At 47.5% G+C, this 20891-nt stretch overlaps 1 protein-coding gene across 1 annotated transcript in view; it reads right to left on the bottom strand.

Annotated features, from left to right (window-relative positions):
* Positions 1 to 20891, bottom strand: part of LOC123035370 (phospholipid-transporting ATPase ABCA1-like) — a 55051-nt gene that overhangs the window by 29619 nt on the left and 4541 nt on the right. Inside the window, exons 6-19 of the mRNA XM_044453448.1 lie at positions 20496 to 20700; positions 20058 to 20177; positions 18869 to 19040; positions 17635 to 17766; positions 16722 to 16861; positions 15963 to 16100; positions 14882 to 15102; positions 11505 to 11595; positions 10667 to 10869; positions 10427 to 10469; positions 9137 to 9241; positions 5100 to 5251; positions 3103 to 3227; positions 957 to 1055 (exon numbers count right to left, since the gene is read on the bottom strand). Of these exons, the coding sequence (XP_044309383.1) occupies positions 957 to 1055; positions 3103 to 3227; positions 5100 to 5251; positions 9137 to 9241; positions 10427 to 10469; positions 10667 to 10869; positions 11505 to 11595; positions 14882 to 15102; positions 15963 to 16100; positions 16722 to 16861; positions 17635 to 17766; positions 18869 to 19040; positions 20058 to 20177; positions 20496 to 20700 (1946 nt within the window). The remainder of the gene's footprint in view (positions 1 to 956; positions 1056 to 3102; positions 3228 to 5099; positions 5252 to 9136; positions 9242 to 10426; positions 10470 to 10666; positions 10870 to 11504; positions 11596 to 14881; positions 15103 to 15962; positions 16101 to 16721; positions 16862 to 17634; positions 17767 to 18868; positions 19041 to 20057; positions 20178 to 20495; positions 20701 to 20891) is intronic.

The raw sequence follows: 20891 nt of genomic DNA, 5'->3' as shown, positions 1-20891 counted from the left end.
AGAGACCAGCTAGCAAATGGCTTGGTGGCGGTGGGGGGGGGGGGTGGTCAGGGGGGGGCCAACGTTCCTTTTTGTTTCCCAAAGTTCCCCAGGGACCCCCCCGCCCCCCCCCCCCCCCCCCCACTGGCACTTTGGAGGAGGACTAGCATTGCCAGGATGCCCCTGCGGAAATTGCTTTGGTTCACCACAGCATTTTCCCCTTTACCCTTTTTCCGTTTGGAGATCCCAAAAGCAGCCTTGACTGCATTCCTCTCTTTCCCATGTCGTGTTTTGACAGCCGTTGACAGCTTCTGCAAAGGGCCAGGTTCCACCTTGGACAGGAGCTCAATGGCTGGAAAAACGTTTTTTGGATTGGCTCCCGTGATGTGCAGAATTTTTTCCATAATTTTAAAAAATTGGCAGACTTGGGCAAGGGCAGGAGTTCCACAGGTGCAACAGCTTGCGAGGCCAGTGACCTGGGAGTGCCAGCTGCCAGGGCTCAGAACAAAAGAAGGTTCTTGTTATTTGTTATTGTTATTTGTTATTTTCTACTAACTACTAAAATAACAATAAAACTTACTAAAAAAAAAAAGAACAAAAGAAGGTTCAAACAGACCTTTACTTCCTTATTTATTTATTGATTGCAGTCGTCAAGGGAATAAAAGGCCTCAGTGATTTTGCCCATGAAAAGACTGCAAAAGATGCTTTCTTTACCCTTTGTACATCAGTTTGCCCTAAGAGTAAACCTGCCTTTCCAGTTGTCCTGATGGTCAAGAATACAGAAATGAAGAGCTGCCCTTGTTTCACCATTTTAGCCGCTAGCCCGATCCTACCTAATGTATCAGTTCTGCTTTGCAAATAAATCCAAGTTAATTCATCTGGGAAGAGATTCCGAAACAAACTGTTTTGGAAGACCAGATGTGCCATGCTGCTTCTCCTAAAAAGCACAAGAGAAATTATTGCTCTGAAAGACTCACCCTTCCATACTATCCTTCATGCATTTAGTGCCAAAGCCAGGATCATCCAGAAATCCTTGCAAAAGACGGGCAGAACCAGCGTCCCCTGGAGACTCATCGCTGGGGAATGGGAAATGAAGAGACATTCCAAGAAAGGAAATGCGCTTTTGGACAAGCACCCTCCCAGGGCCTCCCACACGTGGAAAAAGCGGTTCAACCAAGCAGGGAGAGTTCAGCTCTTGAAAAGTGTCCTCTTTCAATTCAGAGGCCATGAAGTCTAGTTAGGCAGAGCCCGAAGTTGTTCTTCAAGGACGCCATGCTTAAAACCTGAGGGCAACCCAGAACATTCTATGCAGCCAAGTAGTCTTCTGAGATATGTTCAGGGGTCGGGGAGAACATATTGGTGACCCCCAGTGGCTGCTGCCATGAGGGAAGGGCAGCAAAAGCTCAGGTTAGGGGGCCAAACACAACCTTCTTGGATCCGCCAGGTGGTCCCACCCCTTGCTCCTTCTCCCACCTTCCCTTGTCATCTTCCCGTGTGAACCAAATATTTGGTCACTCCATAACTGCAGTAAAGTTTTCCCCTTTTCTAAAAAGTTGGCATCCCCCCGCTCTCTCTGTGCATTAAGTTTTATTGTAAATTTCAATAAATCAAAACAGAACACAAAAATAAAAGAGGAATTGAAAGTATGGCAACTTAAGGTTTGAATTTATCCATTGCGATGGACACTTATGCGATGTGCGCCTGGGAGAGAGTGTGTGTGTGTGGGCGTGCGGGACAGAGTGTGTTTGTGGGCATGTGTGTTCTTCTAAGGCTTAGTTCTGCATTGACTTTAAGAGGCGGCAGACTACATGAATGCCTGATGGCCTAATGCCTGAATGATATGCCTAAAGACTACCATTTCAGAGCATCTTCAAGGCTCCAATAAATTATTGTTATTACAGGCAATCATCTGTCCTTCCAGTGTTATAATGCTAATCTTTTAGGTGACTATTCACATTGACCTTCTCTAAATACCAAGAAGCAAGTAAATGATTGAGTAGAATTTGCAGTAGAACAAATAAATGGTTTTCCATCGCAAGATTTTTCTGTACTATTACTTCCTACGCAAAAGCAGTGAACATTGGACTTGCTAAAGTACAGAAACAGAGTGAGTCGGAAGGGGCCTGCCGGGCCATCTAGTCTGACCCCCGGCTCAAGCCGGCTCCGCTCAAGACATGCCCACCATGTGCATGTCCAGCCTATCCTTGAACACCCTCACCGATGGGGCCTCAGTCACCTCCGCTGGAAGCCCATTCCACCCCCTCGGGGTCCCAACTGTCAGGAAGGACATCCTGGCATCCAAATCGAACCTGGGCTCCCTGAGCTTGGCTCCCTTGGAGCGCGTCCTGCCTTCCTCTGCAGGGGAGAACAGGTCTCTGCCCACCTCCGTGTGACACCCCCTCACACACCTGTATGCCACCAACAGATCCCGAGTCTCCTCTCCTCCAGGCTGAAGAGACCCCGTTCCCTCTGTCTTGCCTCATATGGCATCCCCTGCAAACCGGCCACCAACCTTGTGGCCCTTCACTGCACTGACTCTAACCTGGCTATATCCCTCCTGTAACAAGGGGCCCAGAACTGAACACAAGATTCAGTTGTGGGCTGAACAGATAGAACAAAGTTAATGCTTCTCTTAACTATCTCCAACAAGTTAGCCAAATTACTCAAATCCTTATTAAAAAGATATTGTAGTGTCCAGTACACAGAAACACAACTTTGCTGAATTAGATGCAACCAAAGATCCAGTAATTCTTCTGAAATGGATGACTATCGGTATCAGTAAGGACAGGACTATCTTCCCCTGAGGCTTAATTAGCAACCCTTTTGGCTGGTAATGTAAGATGAAATAGAAGATATGAGACCAAATTGCCAAGCTGACTTCATTCTTTCCCATCCCTGGAATTGCATCAACAGAAGTTTATCAAAAATGGAATTCGCCCTGCTGGCTGAAACAGATTCAACCACATTGCAAGAAGGAGACTGGAATCTATCAGCTCATGAAATCTGACCTGACCTCAGAATTCCCCCCACAAAACGGAGCCCTGGAGGAAGTTTCATCTCCTCTTTGCATCCCCCAGGAAATTCAGATGTTTGGCTCACCCCTAACGAGGAGTGCAGGTGTACCTGAAAAAGGTGGACTGGATTCCATACATCCAGGGCTCCAGGAGCAAGGGTGGATACTTGCCAAACGGCGGGACGATCAGGCTGAAGAAAAGCGCAATGCAGACAAAGGCAGCTGGGAGCACAATCTGGAAATGAAACCCTGGAAGGTCAGGGGACTCAGCACTCCAATAGCCCTGTGTGCAGCAGACCCTAGCAAAGACTAAGCACAAGCTGCTTTCTTGGGGTACACATCCTCCTGGCCAGTTTCTGGTGCAAAGGATGGGTCTCTAGAATAACCTTCATCTCCTCCCCTTGCAGAAGTTCTGGGCTACGAAATCAGGCTGAACAAGCCAATCAGCACACCCACGCCCTTGTGAGACAACACCCACCTATTCTGCTAGCACAGGGGTCAGCAACCCGTGGCTCCGGAGCCGCACATGGCTCTTGAACCCCTCTGCTGCGGCTCCGTCGCTCAAAACACGCGCCGGCACAGCTGCCGATCTGCTCAGAGCTCCTCTCAGGAAGGCAGCGCTAGCTGGTTAATACATTCCTCTGCTAAACAAGCTTCCTGCAGGCTCTCATGTTACACCAAACACTGCTGAAAGGATTCTCTTTGTCCTAATGTAATCTCCTTCCTCTGAATGTCAAAAGCTGCGCTTGGGACCTGTCACAATTCACAGCACTTGACTGTTCATCTGCTAATCAGTCACTAAACACACCTATATCTCCAGCAGGCAGAGCCACTGATCTGCGGACCAGGACCAGCACTGATTTACTGAGCCCCCCCCCCACCCGCCCCGTAGGCCAACCATGAATAAATCGAAGAAAAGTTTCTGAAGAAAACCGAACGTTTAATGATATGTGGGTAGATTCGTTTGCTTTTACTGCTGATGAATTTATGGGGTTTGCTGCTTAATGCACACAGCCCTTTAGCACTGACTTTGACTCTGCAGGAAGCTGTTCTCCTATTCAAAATATATGAAAGGAGTCCCACTAGTTTATAATGTAAGATTAAAAACAACAGTTTTTAGTGACTGAACAAGAGCTGCAGCTCAGTCCTAATGAAGATACACACAGCAGTAAGGTAAAAAACGCTATTTGCAGTGTGATCTTCATTTTAGTGTCAAAAGGGTTTTGCGGCTCCCAGTGTTTTCTTTTGTGTGGGAAACGGGTCCAAATGGCTCTTTGAGTGTTAAAGGCTGCCGACCCAAGCCTAGCAGAAGCACGCTCAGGCTGGCAGGACCTTTGCAAAGCCCTTCTTGCCTTCCTCTGCTTCCTGGTCTTCATCCTGCTGCCAGTTTTATTTATTTATTTATTATTAAAACATTTCTATGCTGCCCCATTTGCCGAAGCCTCGGGGCGGCTCACAACATAAAATTAAAATATAATACATACAACAAATTAACAATATAAAATAATATTAACAATTAAAATGACGTTTAAATAAAAAGGTCTTCGCCTGGCGCCGAAAAACAAATAACGACAGCGCCAGGCGGACCTCTCTGGGGAGCACATTCCATAGATTGGGCGCCACCGCAGAGAAAGCCCTCCTCCGAGTACCCACCCTCCTAATTTCTTTCACGGAGGGTTCCCGGAGAAGGGCCTCTCCCGCCGATCTCAGGGGGCGGGCGGGCATATATGGATGTAAGCGCTCCTTCAGGTAACCAGGACCCAAGCCGTTTAGGGCTTTATAGGTCATCACCAACACCTTGAATTGGGCCCGGACTTCAATGGGAAGCCAGTGAAGCTGATGGAGGACTGGAGTCATGTGAACATAACGCCCAGTCCCCGTCAGCAGCCTGGCAGCTCTACTTTGAACCAATTGAAGTATCCGGACCGTCTTCAAGGGTAGCCCCACGTAGAGCGCATTACAGAAGTCAAGGCGGGAAGTCACCAGCGCGTGTGTCAGAACAGGACAACCAGCACAAGAGGGTGACCCAATTCAGTTTTCGCCCTCTCATCCCCTGCCCCACTCCTTTTCCACAGCATTATAAGAGAACAGACGGCCATTATTATACTTGTGCAAAGAGTCCTCTGGTGCTACGGCTGGTATACAGGAGTCTCTTGATGAAGAGCGCACGGAGTTGTTGGCAAGTCAGTGCCCACCCTGTCAACCGGGAAGAAACCTGGGCTCCCGTGCCCTGCAAGAGATCCGTCTCCTTTGCTTCCTCTGCAGGCGAAAGGGAAAGAAGCGACGTCAGAGCTCAGCTAGGACCGCCATCAGGATGCTGGTCAGCAGGGCCAAGGCAGCGCATGGCCCAAAACTAACGGGGGCGTTTCTGGAGCCAAACGACGCGTCGGAGTGGTGCCAGGCAGGGGTCAACATAAAGGCAGAAGGCATGAGGAGAAGATGAAGCGGGGAACAAGCAGCAGCGCCAAGGAGAAGCCGTTCTCAGGAAGCCTTAACTGCAGGCACCCGCCGGACTCAAAGCCCATCTGCCAGGCTTGCAGGGAAACAGAGTCCTGACTGTGACGGGCACAGGGATAGCTGAGCCCCAGCACCTGTCTGTTAAGCATGGCCTGGAAAAGCGGGGACAGCAGAGAGACCAGCCAGAACAAGATCTCTCTTCCTTGATTCTGGTTCAAACCCCCTGCTCTGCTATGAAGCTCTTGCTTGAAATCAGTACAACCTGATCAGGCTGTTGTGTGGCTAAAACAGAGAAAGCTACATTTAACCCCCAGAGTTCTTAGCAGGAGGAATAGGAAACGGGGGGTACCTCCAATGACAGAGTAGGGCAATTTTGGAGTGTCTCATCCTGAGGCAGGAAAGGACAAATGTGAGGGCCTGGAACTCAGGAGATCCCGGTTCGAGTCCCCGCTCAGCCATGGAGCCCACTGGGTGACTTTGGGCAGGTCACAGACTCCCAGCCCAGCCTACCTCACAGGGCTGTTGTTGTGGGGATAAGGCGGGGAGCAGGAGGAGACCCATGTAAGCTGCTTGGAGTTCTTTGCAAGGAAAAAAGTGACATATAACCTGAATAAAATGAGCCCGCACAATCCCCAAAGGCAACAAGAGCCTAGTCACAATAGTTTATCTGACCCATATCCATAAAGCAGCTCTTGTCATTTGTATCTCCATCAGGAGATAAATTCTGCTGCATAAAGCAAAGAGGTCATCCCTCCAGGCTCAAGACAAACCCATGCCAAAATACATGCCTGATGATTTGATATGAATTTCATTTTTATACCACTGCGTAATCAAAGCTGTCTGAATACTTTAAACAAAGGAAGCAAGATTATGGCTGGAAAAAGTCATCCTGACCAAAGTCCATCAGGCTTCTGTTAGGACAGCGGCTAAATTTAGGGGAACAAAGAGTCCACAGTGATGAGAAATGTGTCTAACTATCTAATCAAAGAGTTCTGCTGGGTCTGTGCAACTTTGGCCCTGAAGGATAAATCCTGAGTGATGAAAAAGCCAAGAAACGAACAATCTGGTGCAGCCTCCTAGAAAACTGAAAGGCTTCCAGGATTGTTTGCTCTTTGGTGTGTAATAAAGTACAATTAGCTGATGAGTGTAAGAAGGTGCCCAGGCTTAGAAGGCAGCAAATCCTGAAACATTTACCTTTCTTACGTCCTTTACCTGAGCATAAGAATGCAGACAAGGAGAGAGAGAGAGAGAGGAGGTTAAGTTGGTGAGAAGTTCTTTCTGGCTTTAACCTGTGGTGCTTCGTGCTGGAGCGAAGTCTGGACATAAATCTGGGGGAATGCAGAGGGCCTTAATCCAAGAACAGATTAAAGTGAAGTTTGTGTATGTGTTTGTAAGTAAGAAACAGAAAAAAAACAGAAGCATCAAAAGAAAAAGTTATCAAGGGACCACATACTAAAATTGCTTATAAAACTAGATACAAGAAACTTCACAAAGCATTGTTTTGTTTAAACTTATAACTACAATTTTACACGATAATACATCATTACAGAAAATTAGTAAGTAGCCAAAGAGAAGTAATCATTTCACATAAGAATTGCTTTTAAAAGTTCGGTCTTTTCTTGACAGGAAGAAGCAGGGAAGAGTGGTTGCAGCTGAGACATGGAGCCAGTGAACCAAGATCCTCCTTTTTTAAAAGTCCTCCCTAGAGAGTCCTTTTACCCCCTTCAGTGTGAGGGCTGAACTGATGTTCAGAAAAATTTTGCAGGGCAGGAAGGCACGTTCTGCAGAGCAGGGGGCAAAAATATCCAAAATTATATCACGTAATCCATTAAATGCCAATGTTTTCTCTAGTAATTTTCTCTTCCACTTTGTGTGTTCATGAAACATTTCCCTGCTTTTCTGGATATTGTCCAAGGTCATGTCCATACTGCCATGTCCTTCTTGTTGCAAGCAGTTTCAGCTTTTGAGCAGACAAACCTTGCCTAGAAAATATAAAGTTTTCCCACTTTGGGGCTCACCAGGGAAGATGTAAATCCCAGGCATGAGATTCTGCTCCCTTTGTGGCGAAAATAATTCCGCATCTCCCCACTAGCATAATAAAAATAGACTGCCTACGCTGCTCTTCATATCCTTTCTCTGCCCTTGCACCTTTTCAGACAAGCGGACAGACAAGTCGGCCGTCTCCGGAGCTATCCGGCTGCACATCAGTGTGGAGATCAAAGGAGAGGAGAAAGTTGCACCGTATCATGTCCAGTACACCTGCCTCCATGAGGTGAGCGGGCGCAAGTCGTTGTGCTCTCTGTTGTGCATCCCCGCCCCAAACACCTGCGCAGGTAGAGAAGTGCTTCCCTTGATTCCCACTTAGTGGCAGTGAAAATTACTAGAGAAAACTTTGGCATTTAATGGCTTGCGTGATATAAGGCAACTGATTTGTATCGCAATCTGAAAGCTCTTCCCAGATAAGCACATGAAAACGCAACTCCCAAGGCTGGGTTTGCAGAAACAGAAGACGCAGTGTCTTCTCCTAGGCTTTTGTGCTTCTGTGCCAATTTTGAGACTTTGCTGGAACTGTGGCATACCAGAGTTTTATTTCAACCTTACAAAAAACTACGCAACAGCCAGGTCACCATCAAACCATCCCCGGTGGTGAAGAAGGGGCAGGGTCAACAGAGGGGATGTGGCCATTTGGGGACCCTCCGGGGGTTACCCCTGGTGCTGAGTTTTTGCAAAGCAGACTCTACAAGCACAGGGGTTAATCAAAGCAAGCTGGAATTCTGAGGAGCACCAAGCAAAAAGAAGAGATTTACCCATGACGGGCATCTTCCTATGCTCATAAACATATGAATCCTGAATGGGGATGATGGGTGCTGTAGCTGAACACAGCCAGAAGGTGGTCTAATCCAGAAGCAGTCCAAGGACTGCCACCCTCTTCAGTATTTTTTTACACTGGAGATGTTTGGATCTGAACTTAATTTGCTGTGCATTCAGAAAGGCAGAGCAAATCAAATTGATGCACTCCCAGGCAAATTCGCTTGAGGTCATGAAGCTTTAGGCCTGTCCACCTAAGCTACCTCATAAGGTTGTTATGGGGAATCAGTGAGGAAGAGGAAGATTGCGTGGGCCCTGTAACGCACCGTGAGCTTTCAGTTCCTTGCAACGGGCCAAAAAAGGTGGAATATAAATGTAGAAACAAGCAAGTAGGATCTTTGGGTAGGAAGATTTTCCTGAGTAATATAATTCACCCCTGACCCATGTCCTGGATTGGAGCTTCCAGTGAAAATTCACCCATTCAATACACCCAAGCTGCAGCCCAAGGCGCCATGATTTGTGTGTGGAGTCGTGGTTAAGAGCACAAAACTGGGACTCAGGAGATCTGGGTTTGGGTCCCCACTTGGCCATAGAACCAAGCGGGTGACTTTGGGCCAGCCACAGCCTCTCAGCCCAGCCTACCTCACAGGGTTGTGATGGGGATCAGATGGAAAGCAGGAAGAGGAGAATGGTGGAAGCTGTATTAGGTTCATTGCAAGAAAAAGTGGGATATAAATCTAATAAATAAGCAACTCAGTGAAACCAAAGATTAGGAAGGGACCAAAAGGGCTCACAGAACAAGCATTCCATGAGTGAGGCTGTGAAAGAAGATCAGTGGCAGAAAATGCCACTTACCTCTTCGAACACTCTCTCACTTACCGATCTCTGCCTCAGCTGTGTCCACGTCCTCGTTCAGCTTCCTGATGGGGCAAGAAGATGCTGAAGTTGCCACTTTGACACCCTGGGAGAAGGTATCTGCATCCCCTGCACAAAAGGAAGAAACGTGACTGGAAGAAAGTGAACCCAGAGGGAAGAATTGAGCCTCATGTTTTCATGGTGCTAGTCCTTCGGAATTTCATCCTGTCCTGCATAGCACTCCTCCAGAATTTCTATTCCATTATAATTCCAGTAATTCGTTAATGTAATGAGTTTTTCCATTTGACATCCTTCATCCTGTTTGGAATTCCAGGGGGTGCACCATCTAAGAATGCTGGTAGACACTTACAAATTAGGAAAGACTTTATATAGATGTGTATCTGCAGAAAATTTGCATGTGGTATGTATAATCTATATGTGCCCGTTCAGAAGTAATGACTAGGAGTTTTTTATATTTCACAAAAATCATGGTGAGCAAGTGTTTCTTGTCTAAATCACCCCAAATCATGATCCTTAATGTCTTATCCTTAATCTGAATTAATCTGATCCTTTGTCTTATCCTTAAACTGAATTATTGGTCCTTGTGCAGTCCATTGCAAGACCCATTCAGTGCCTCCAAAGGAGACGCTGGAGCCCTGTAAAACAAAACAGAGCTAGCTTTGCAGATTATGGAATGCGCTGTCCAGAGAGGTGCGCCTGGCACCGAGTTTATATTCTTTTCAGCGCCAGGTCAAAAGCTTTTTATTTAATCACTATTTTTAAAATTAGTATTTTAATCATTTTGAACAGTCGTTTCAATTTTGTCTTTTATGTAAACTTTTATTGAATCATGTTATTTATATATGTGATTTTATTGTATTTCAATTTTATGGATTGTGAGCCATCTTGAGATGCCAAGGCATAAGGGACAGCATATAAAAGTTTTAAATAAATAAATGAGCAGGAGGCTCCCAAATCCAGACCTGGAGGAAACATCACTGGCTACAGCCCTCCATTCCTTGTGCTCCTTCCTTCTTTCCCCATATCTTTCTGTGTCATTGACAAGACCTCGTGCATGGATGAAACACTGCAAAAAGCGATCCCAATATAATTGGCAGCATAATTTCTTTTCCTGCACCATTTGGCCTGGTGCGCAGGGAAAGCATCCCTCCCATGTACAAAGGAACAGCCTCTGAAGGGAACATTTTGACCTTACAATTTCCATTCTGCCCAGCCGCAAAATTTAAGCCTTAGCATCTCTACTTGTGACCCCCTCTGTATAGCAGCACCTGCAGCAGGTGCATTTCATGTTACCTGCTGCATCCACACCTGTATCCTCTGCAACTTTCAGGAAAATCTGGAAGAAAAACAAACGGAAGCTCTAAAGCCCTACACCATGGACAATCGTCCTCCTTGATTCTCTTTCTCAAGGTCCTGCTTTTGAAGAAAAGCTTCTGAAGCAGCGCTTGGTGAGTCAGAGCTGGCCGAAGGGACAAGGACCTCTGTCACCTGGCCAGGCAATCTGAAGGGTCACTTCTGATGAAAAATCCCTACCTCTTCCAAGCTGGTGTCCGAAATGCCGTATCCCGAGATGCCAAATTCAGCCAGCCGAGCGTCCAGCTCTTGGAATAAAGCCCCGTAAGTACCATCTTTTGCTCCACTATACGGCAGGACATATAGTATTTCCTGGCCAATTTCCTCCACCAGACAAGATCCCGGCACCAGCTTCTGGATCACAGCTGACAGCTGGAGCACATCTGTTCAAAACCATAACAATTTCATGGGGCTCCTTTCAGGGAGCCAGAGAAGCGCCTGGGCGAAGCAACTCCAGTGGGAAGAAGTCAAAGCCATTGGCGCATCTTATCCAACTCGTTCTTTAGTGGCCGACCAGTGGAGGCCCGGAAGTCAAACATGACAGCTACAGCCTTCCTCCTTTTGTCCCCCATACAGCGTTAAAAAGTGCTGCTATTTGGGTTTCCAGCCAAGGAAAAGTCATGGCGGTTGAAAAGTTTCAGCAAGCCCAAACCTGGGTCTCTGTTCTAGCAGTCTACCAGTTCTAATTTCATCCTCTGCAGCAAGAGACAAAAACAGCTTTATGCTGCTTTAATAGCTGTACACCCTTCAAAGAGTTGTGCAACCAGCAACTTTCTCCCTCAGAAGCAACTATGGGATGCAGAAGAGGGATACTTTGAGCCGTTCTCGGTGACTGACCCTCTTCCCTACTCACGGCCATCAGTGACGAAGGCAGGGTGTACAGCTCGATTGCTCACAAGCAGGCAGTGGATGCTGAACATTTGGGGATCTGAGCCCCGAGAATCTGATGGATTCCCACCCCATACGGATTCCTTGCACACTCTGAGCCCAGATAGAACATGCCAGGAGCCTCCTGGACCCAGGAGGTGTAACTCACTGGTGGCATTGGCCTCGCTGTTGGGTTCGCTCCCGAGTCCCGTGTCGCAGCTCCTCTCGGAATCACTGTCAGCCTACAGAGAGAAAGGCGATGTCTGGAGCAGGAGAAGCACCAGAAAACAGAAGCTCAAGCGTCCAGGGATACGCCTCTGTGGACGACCACTGGCCCATGGGGTGTCGGTTGCCCTCCCCTAAAATGCAGACCAGTGGAGAAGGGATAGGATTGGCAGCTGGAGATGCTGCTCATAAAAATATTTATTCTGGAGCATTTTTATTCCAAAGTCTCAGGATGGCGATACGAGCAGTAGAGGCAGCATGCAATAAAATAAATCTAATAAACCAATATTTATTTATTTATTTTTGATTTTATATCCTGCCATTTTCCTGCAAAGGGCTCAAGGCAGCTTACATCTCCTCCTCCATCTTATCCCCACAACAACAACCCTGTGAGGTGGGTTGGGCTGAGAGTCTGTGACTGGCCCAAAGTCACCCAGTTGGCTCCATGGCCGAGCGGGGACTAGAACTCAGATCGCTTGAGTCCCAGTCCCAGCTCTTCACCACGACACCACACTAGCTCTCAATATTAAAAACACAGTTGGTTCTTATAATACAGGGAAAATAGAAAGGGTATGGCCTGGCACCAGAATGAATAAAGGGTCAGCACCAAGCGTACTTCTTTGAGAAACAGGTTCAAGAGCAAGGGTACCACTGCAGAAAAGGCCCTTCTCCAGGTAGCAACTATTCTGATCTCCTTCAAAGATGGCTCCTGAAGAAGGACCTCAGACCTGGATCTCAGGGGGTTGGCAGATGTATTTACCTGGCGCGACACTATATTCATTTCAGCACAAGGTAAAACCCTTTTTATTTGCCCAACATTTTAACATTTAAATTTTTAACTGCTTTTATTGTCATGCTACTGAAACCATCCCAAAGAAAAAGAAATGCAAGAAAGCAAAATGGCTGCCTGAGGAAGCTTTACAAATAACTGAAGAAAGAAGGGAAGCAAAAGGCAAGGGAGAAAGAGAAAGATGCACCCGACTGAATGCAGAATTGCACAGAATGGCTAGAAGAGATAAGAAGGGCTTCTTAAATGAGCAGTGTAAAGAAATAGAAGAAAACAATAGAATAGGGAGGACCAGAGATCTTTTCAGGAAAATTGGAGATACGAAGGGAATGCTCCATGCAAACATGGGCATGATAAAGGACCAAAATGGCAGGGACCTAACAGAGGCAGAAGAGATTAAGAAGAGGAGGCAAGATTACACAGAAGAACTATTCAAGAAAGATCTTAATGTCCCTGAAAACCACGATGGGGTGGTCACTGACCTCGAGCCAGACATCCTGGAATGTGAAGTCAAATGGGCCTTAGGAAGTCTGAGCAACAACAAAGCTAGTGGAGGTGACAGCATTCCAGCTGAGCTATTCAAATCCTAGAAGACACTGCAGTAAAAGTGCTACACTCAATATGCCAGCACATTTGGCAAACTCCACAGTGGCCACAGGATTGGAAAAGGTCAGTTTACATTCCAATCCCAAAGGAGGGCAATGCCAAAGAATGTTCAAACTCCCACACCATTGCACTCATTTCACATGCTAGCAAAGTGATGCTCAAAACCCTACAAGCTGGGCTCCAGCAGTATGTGGACCGAGAACTACCAGAAGTACAGGCAGGATTTCAAAGAGGGAGAGGAACTGGAGATCAAATTGCCAACATACGCTGGATCATGGAGAAAGCTAGGGAGCTCCAGAAAAACATCTTCTGCTTCATTGACTATGCTAAAGCCTTGGATTGTGTGGATCACAACAAATTGTGGCAAGTTCTTAAAGAGATGGGAGTCCCAGACCATCTTATTTGTCTCTTGAGAAACCTGCATGCAGGTCAAGAAGCAACAGTGAGAACTGGACACGGAACCACTGATAGGTTCAAAATTGAGAAAGGAGTTCGGCAAGGCTGTATACTGTTGCCCTGCCTATTTAACTCATATACAGAGCACATCATGAGAAAGGCGGGGCTGGATGAATTACCAGTTGGAATTAAGATTGCAAGAAATATCAACAACCTCAGATATGCAGATGATACCACACTAATGGTAGAAAGTGAAGAGGAACTAAAGAGACTCTTGATGCAGGGGGAAGAGGAGAGCACAAATGCTGGCTTGAAATTTAATATTAAGAAAACTAAGATCATGGCATACAGACCTATCACTTCCTGGCAAATAGATGGGGAAGAAATGGAGGTAGGGACAGATTTTATTTTCTTGGGCTCCTAGATCACCACAGATAGGGACTGCAGCCAAGAGATTAAAAGACGCTTGCTCCTGGGGAGGAAAGCGATGGCAAATCTAGACAGCATACTAAAAAGCAGAGACATCACCCTGCCAACAAAAGTGTGTATAGTCAAGGCTATGGTTTTCCCAGTTGCAATGCATGGTGTGAAAGCTGGACCATAAGGAAGGCTGAGTGCCAAAGGATTGAGGCCCTTGAATTGTGGTGCTGGAGGAGACTCCTGCGAGTCCCTTGGACCGCAAGGCAATCAAACCGGTCAGTCCTAGAGAAGATCAACCCTGACTGCTGTTTAGAAGGCCAGATGCTGAAGATGAAGCCCAAATATTTTAGCGACGTAATGAGAAGGAAGGACTCCCTAGAGAAGGGCCTAATGCTGGGAACAATTGATGGCAAAAGGAGAAGGGGACGGCAGTGGATGAGGTGGCTGGATGGAGTCACTGGGGCAGTCAGTGTGAGATTAGGTGGACTCCGGGGGATGGCGGAGGACAGGAAGGCCTGGAGGAATGTTGTCCATGGGATCGCGATGGATCGGACACAACTTCAGGACTAGCAACAACAACATTGTCATGCTTAGTCACTTTTGCATTATGTTGTTTCTATCTTTTCTGTTTATTTATTGTCTGTTGATTATGTTGTAAGCCATCCTGAGACACTGTTAAGGGCAGGGTAGAAACACTATAAATAAATAAATGAATGGAATGCAGAAGGGGACACTCCTTCAGATATCCAGGCCTTCAACTGATTAGAGCTTTGTATGTCATTTTTAGCACCTTAACTTGGGCCCGGACTTCAGCCAGCACAGATGGTAGAGGACCGGTGTGACGTGAGCATACCTACCGGCCCTCATCAAAAGACTGGTTGCTCTGTTTAGGACCAGCTGAAGAATCTGGGCCATGTTCAAGGGCAGCCCCACGAAGAGCACATTACAAAAGTCCAACTAGACATTTTCTTCCCATGGGTCAACACACAGCAGCAAGTGGATGTGGTCACCCTCAGGGAACGCCCTCAAGCCCCCCTGCCCCACCTTTTATGAACAGCGGTCAAGATGTTCTGAAGCAAGGACGCCTCGTTTACCTTTCTGTTGGGGGACACAGCGCCACCGGCGGGGCCGGCCGAGCTGCAGCCGCTCCAGCCCTCCCGCTTCACCAGGGTCAGATAGTACCCTGTCCCCAGTTTGGTCTTGAGGAAGAGTGAGGAACCGCAGCAGCAGAGCCGGCCCTGAGAAATTATGGCCACACGGTCCCCAAGCAGGTCTGCCTCCTCCATGTAGTGGGTGGACAAGATGATGGTCCGGCCTAGGGGAGCAGAAGAAGAGAGGTACTCTTAATATGATTTTGGATGGCCTAGATTACATCCCCAAGGGCAGACTTCTCCAGTTCCTTTAAGTATTTCCTATAAGATCCCTCCTTACCAGAAGGTCTCTGCTCCACCTCACAGGCTGCCCTAGAGCCCTGCCACCATCTGAGCCAGTTGCCTCAAACGGGGCCTTCTTTGCTATGGCACCCAGATGTGACGACCTCTTGCAAGAGGTACCCCTTAGCTGGGTGACTGAGGTAGCTTGATTTAAGCAGGGCTTTGTAACATATCAATTTCTACTGTGTGCATTGCTTACTGTTTCAAACTCTCCTTTGCTTGGCTAAATAACCATTTCATTTGGTTTGTTCCTTTCATTCTGCTTGCAGGTTGTATTTTGTGAAAATGTTGGGTTTCCTATAAGACACCACCCGCACTTTATGGAAAAGGAAAAAAGCTAAACAAACAGGATTTAAGTAAATAAAGAGCAAATCAAGTATTGCCAATGTTTAGCAATCAGAAGTGGCTGCAGATCAGCAGAAGAGCTATTTCGGGGGGGGGGGGGCACGTATCTTGATGTTTTCCAGTCCCTCTGTCCCGGTATCCTGAAGCACATCCTTGCAGGAAGCACCTGGAGCTTGGATCGCATCGCCACAGGAGAGCTCCAACTCTTACCACGTTTCTCAAGATATCCCCTTGCTCTGCAGCTTTTAGATGCATGCTAACCTTGGCTGATCATGACAGCAAATTTATGGGGGGGTCCTGCTTGTTTTATTGCACATTTTGGTGGAAATACGCAAGAGAATCTACTGTCCCTGAGCTTGCTCTTGCTTCCAACTGACCCACTCCCAACCCCAGATACCTGCACGGTATTTCAGCAGCAGTTCCCAGATGCCTCGGCGGGAATAGGGGTCGACGCCCGCCGTGGGCTCGTCTAGAATCACCACCTTGGAGCCGCCCACGAACGCAATGGCCACGGAGAGTTTGCGCTGCATCCCACCTAACGGGAGAAAAATGAGAGAACGTGGTTTCAGTTGGACATTTTGCTCTATTTTTTTTCTCAGAGGGAAGAAAAAGTAATCTTGGCTTATCATGCAGGGAGGCCATTGTGCCCTAAGAGGGTGTGCAAGGATGGACTTCTCCCATGTAGCTTGGCTTGCTTGCTAGAGCCCCGCATTATTCTTGTTTTATGCTAATATAGCATAATACGGCTTTTAAAACTTCCAATCATTCTCTGAATCTGGACTCCTTTATAGCCTACTTTAATTTGAACTTTTCTTGGTAGAAGTGGTGCCCCATTTATGGAATACACTCCCCAGAGAGGTTCACCTGGTACCGATGCTTTATTCTTTTCGGTGTCTGGTGAAAATCTTTACGTTTCCCCATTATTTTAATGTTCCTTTGGTTTTAACTGGGGTTTTAATCTTCGTTATTTTGATTGTTGGATGCTCTTTGCTTTGTTATTTTATTGTTCTTATGGTGAGACACCAGTTCATTCCATTCCATGGAATTTGCATTATTTATTGTAAGAACAGAAACGGATAGGGAGCTACTTTTGTTTTGTAATCCTAGGAAGCCACTTCACCTTCTGCATCTTGCAATTCATGCACCACGCCCTTACCTGACAGCTTCTTGGTCTGTTCCCCCCGCTTATGGGGCAGCCCCACATCTTGTATTATCTGCTCCATCTCATCTCGAAGCTGTTGTCCAGAGAGCCCTTTCAGGAGGCCATAAAACCAGATGTGCTCTTCCACAGTCAGACTCGGGGGAAAAAGAGAAGGCAAGGCAAAATCATCATCGAGGCAAGAACGCTACAGCACAGGTGTCGTGAGCTTAAGGTTCCTCCCTTCGCACATTCGAAGTCACAGACCTCCCTTGTAAGACTGCTTTCTATCGTCCCCCGAATTTAGACTCTTTTCTATCACCCTTCAACACGAGCCCTTCTAGGTTTTGTTTCTAAGGTCCTAACAAAAGGAAGGTTTTAAAAGAGGAGAAAGTCTCCAGCATCCTTGCAAAAAGTCCTTTACCGACCAAAGTGTTCTCCAGAAGGACCACTGCCCAGGAGGAATCTCTGAGCATGCGCAGAGTGGTTTGCTGACCCCAATCTAGTACGGGCAATGAACGCACGTCCTCATTGCACGTGAATCTTCCACCCTCCTTTGGCAATGCCATGTCATGGGGTCAAGGACGGTGCCCACCTTGTCTGTTTCTTTTCCAAGCCCCCTCCCAATAATTATTTGTCCTGGATATTCTTAGGGGTTAACCGCTCTCCTGGGCAGCCTGGCCTTGGGATAACCCCAGCCCCTGTTCTCGGCTCAATGCCTGGATTTCCCCCATATTCCCAGTCCCAAGGAAGGCCTTGGGGACACTCACCAGAAGCGATGGACTCTCTCCCCTGCAGCAGTAAGTGGCACAGCCTTTCCTGACGTTCCACCAGTCCTAGCCCACTGCACTTGTCCCTTCCGCTCCCGCCCCACACCTGGCCTCTCCCCCATCCATCACCCACCCCACCCCACGGGGCCCTCCGGCCTCACATGTCAAAGAGAACGTTGTGCTGAGGACACATCCCCAACGTCTTGCGGATGGTGTCCATTTCCGAGCAGATGTCTCTCCCCAGGATATAGGCCGTCCCTGAGCTGGGGGGCAGGAGGCCGGTCAAGATGGACCTGGAGGGCGTTGGAAGAAACAGGTGACATGTCTGCAGTTTAGAAGAAGTGAAGTGCCCCGGCAGGCCCTGCAGAGGTGCAGGCGGGCCAGCGTCTCGCCTCGCGAAATCCCACCGCCGTGACCTTCCGGAACTTTCTCTCTGCTCCTCCTCTCTCCTGCACACAGAAGTCCACCAGCAGCCCTCGTTCTGTCAGGCCACCCCCAGAATGTCTCCCCAACTTGGCTTGGGGCCAGGATACCTGAAGGAACATCTCCTTCCTCATTTTTTTTATTTCATTTTCGATTTATAACCTGCCTTTTTCCTGCAAAGGGCTCAAGGCAGCTCACATCATTCTCCTCCTCCATCTTATCCCCACAACAACAACAACCCTGTGAGGTAGGCTGGGCTGAGAGTCTGTGACTGGCCCAAAGTCACCCATGGCTGAGCGGGAACTTGAACCCAGATCGTCTGAGTCCCAGTCCCACGCTCTTAACCACGACACCACACTGGCTCTCCCTTCTATGCCTTCACGCTCCTTAAGACCGGCAGGAGAGGCCCTGCTCTGGGAACCTTCCCTGAAGGAGGTATGGAGGGTCCACCTGGAGCAGGGCCTTCTCTGCGGTGGCACCCAGACTCTGGAATGCGCTCCCCAGAGAGGTCCGCCTGGTGCCAACTTTATACTCCTTTCAGCACCAGGTAAAAACCCTTCTATTCACCCATCATTTTAAGCATTAGGGGTTTTTAAATACTTTTTTAACATCTACAGCCACATTTTGTTTTTGGTTATGAATGTTATTTATCATTTTGTTATTTAATGACTTAAATTATTGTAATTATTATTGTTTATTGTAATTATTTTATGGTAATTGTTATTGGTTTTATTTATTTATTTATCTGGAGTTTTAGTATGCCGTCCCATTCGCATGAGCCTCGGGACGGCTTCCAACACAATAAATAAACAAGCATATAAACAATACATATTAAAATTCGGATTCACCCTGGCTGTAAAAATTAAAACCAATAAATAATATTATTTCATTACTGTAAGCCGTCCTGAGACGTTCTTCCGTATTGGATGGGGTACAAATGTTTTAAATACATACATAAATAAATAAACTCACATGGTGGTGGTCTTGCCAGCGCCGTTGTGTCCCAGAAAGGACGTGATCTGGCCCTCGTAGAAGTCGAGGCTCAGGCCGTTGACGGCGATTTTGCTGCCGCTGTGGTAGATCTTCACCAGGCTGCGGATGGAGACGCCCACGTTTAAGTGGGTCGGCGGATCTTCCACAATGCCTGACGGAAGAAAGAACCCCGGGTTCAAGACAGCCATACATGCACAGCACAGTAGTCCCTGGGGGCAGGACTTCCGAAAGCCAGCCTCTTCCCTCTACAAACACAGCCCAAATTTCATCACTGGGGGGGCCTTCTGAAACACCCCACTGCCCACAGAGGCAGAGCAGGTGGGCACTCGTAACAGGGCCTTACGAGTGCCCACCTGGTGAGGCATTTTTTTTTCAAGTAAGTTTTATTATTATTTTTCTACCAACTAACAAAAAGAAACTAAAACCATCAATCATCAGAAACATCAGACCTACTGGGTCAGCCCCCCATACTTTTTCTTGTTTATAGTAATCCGTAAACATATTTAAATCTATGCATAGTCCCGTTTCTCTAGCCAATAATAAAAAGAGTTCCAAGTTTGATAGAAATCTGTATCCTCTTTCTCCTTCAGAGAACAAGACAATCTGTCCATTTCGCCACAAGATCATCTTTAAAATCAGTTTGTCGGTAGGTTCTTCCTCACTCTTCCAATGTTGGGCAAACGCAATCCTCGCTGCAGCCTTTGGTGAAGCATCTATGGAGTGCTTTGGCCCCCAAGAACAGAGGGGTTTTCCTCTTCCTTGAAATAATCCTCAGTTTAAAAGTATTATTCCATTAGGTGTTGCACTCGGGACCTGGGAGACCCGGATAGAAGTCCCTGCTCAGTCATGATTACTAGGCGAATCAGTGTTGAGCCAGTCAGTGTATCTCCCTTGCAGGGTTGTTGTTGAAAGGATAAAAAGGAGTGGACTGTGTAAGCTGCCAGGGTTCCTTACACGGGGAAAGGAGCAATCTTGCATTTCTAGCCTGCCATTTTTCCTTCTGAAAGGGACCCAAAGAGACCAGTCCTTCCATATCCCATATTGCCACTGCCACAACAACCCTGCAAGGGAGGCGAGGCCAAGAGTCACTGGTGGAAAAACAGTCTGGCGTGCAAGTTAAGGGTAGAAGAACAAAGCAAGAGAGTCAAAAAAAGTGAAATCAGCTTACTTTCCGCTGAGCTGGGAGAATCTGTAGGAATGGGATGGGGGGAACCGCCCAGGAATGATTCTCCAAACCAATAACTCTTCCGGAAAGGAAAATTCCAAGGCTTCGGAATCCCATATTGGCCTAGAAAATGAGGACAACGGTGTGGCATGCAACATTTAGCCGAGAAGTTTGGCTTGTGGCATTTAAACATCCAGCTCTCCTATTCTGAGTCTACAGAGCAGCAGCCTGTGATTTCATTAAATTGGGTGACAGCCAAGCAGGAAACAAGGAATTGAGTTTAAATGCTTCCTGAACTCTAAAACTCATTTGTGCGGGTCAGCCCAGGAATGTGCCATAGGAATGCAGCAAACTCCCAAGATTTTTAAGCCCCAGCATCCAGCTTTTGCAGGTGTCAGAGGGGTTATAGAATCCCTGGGAAGGCTTTCCTGTTGCCTTTACCTGGGAAGACGCCTTCAATGTACCACGTGGCCACCCCATACAGGAAAGCATCCAGCAGAAGCAGTCCGACAGACGTGGCAAAGGTGTAGCTGTCTCCTTCCACGGGGCTGGAGTTGAGGTTGAACCACTGCAGGCCCACGCCCTGCTCCTCGTACAGGGAGAAATACTCGCAGCCGAAGCCAAACGCAACTGGAGACAAGAGGCTCTGGAGAGAAGCCAAGGCGAAGAAATGAGCAGATGGGGAGAACCAGAATGGAGGACAAAATGTGGCAGATCCATTCTCCACACCCCCTGGAGATCAGACCAGTCGATGATGTTCTGCACTCCCCATATGGCAGGTGGGGTGCCCTCTACCACCCCCATTTCTCAATGTGTGGGGTGCAGAATAAAGGGCGT

Source organism: Varanus komodoensis, unplaced genomic scaffold (assembly GCF_004798865.1).
Source record: "Varanus komodoensis strain SLA01 unplaced genomic scaffold, ASM479886v1 scaffold79, whole genome shotgun sequence".
NCBI classification, from domain to species: domain Eukaryota; kingdom Metazoa; phylum Chordata; class Lepidosauria; order Squamata; family Varanidae; genus Varanus; species Varanus komodoensis.
Note: the sequence above shows the minus strand (reverse complement) of the source record. Positions and strands in the feature narration are given on the sequence as shown.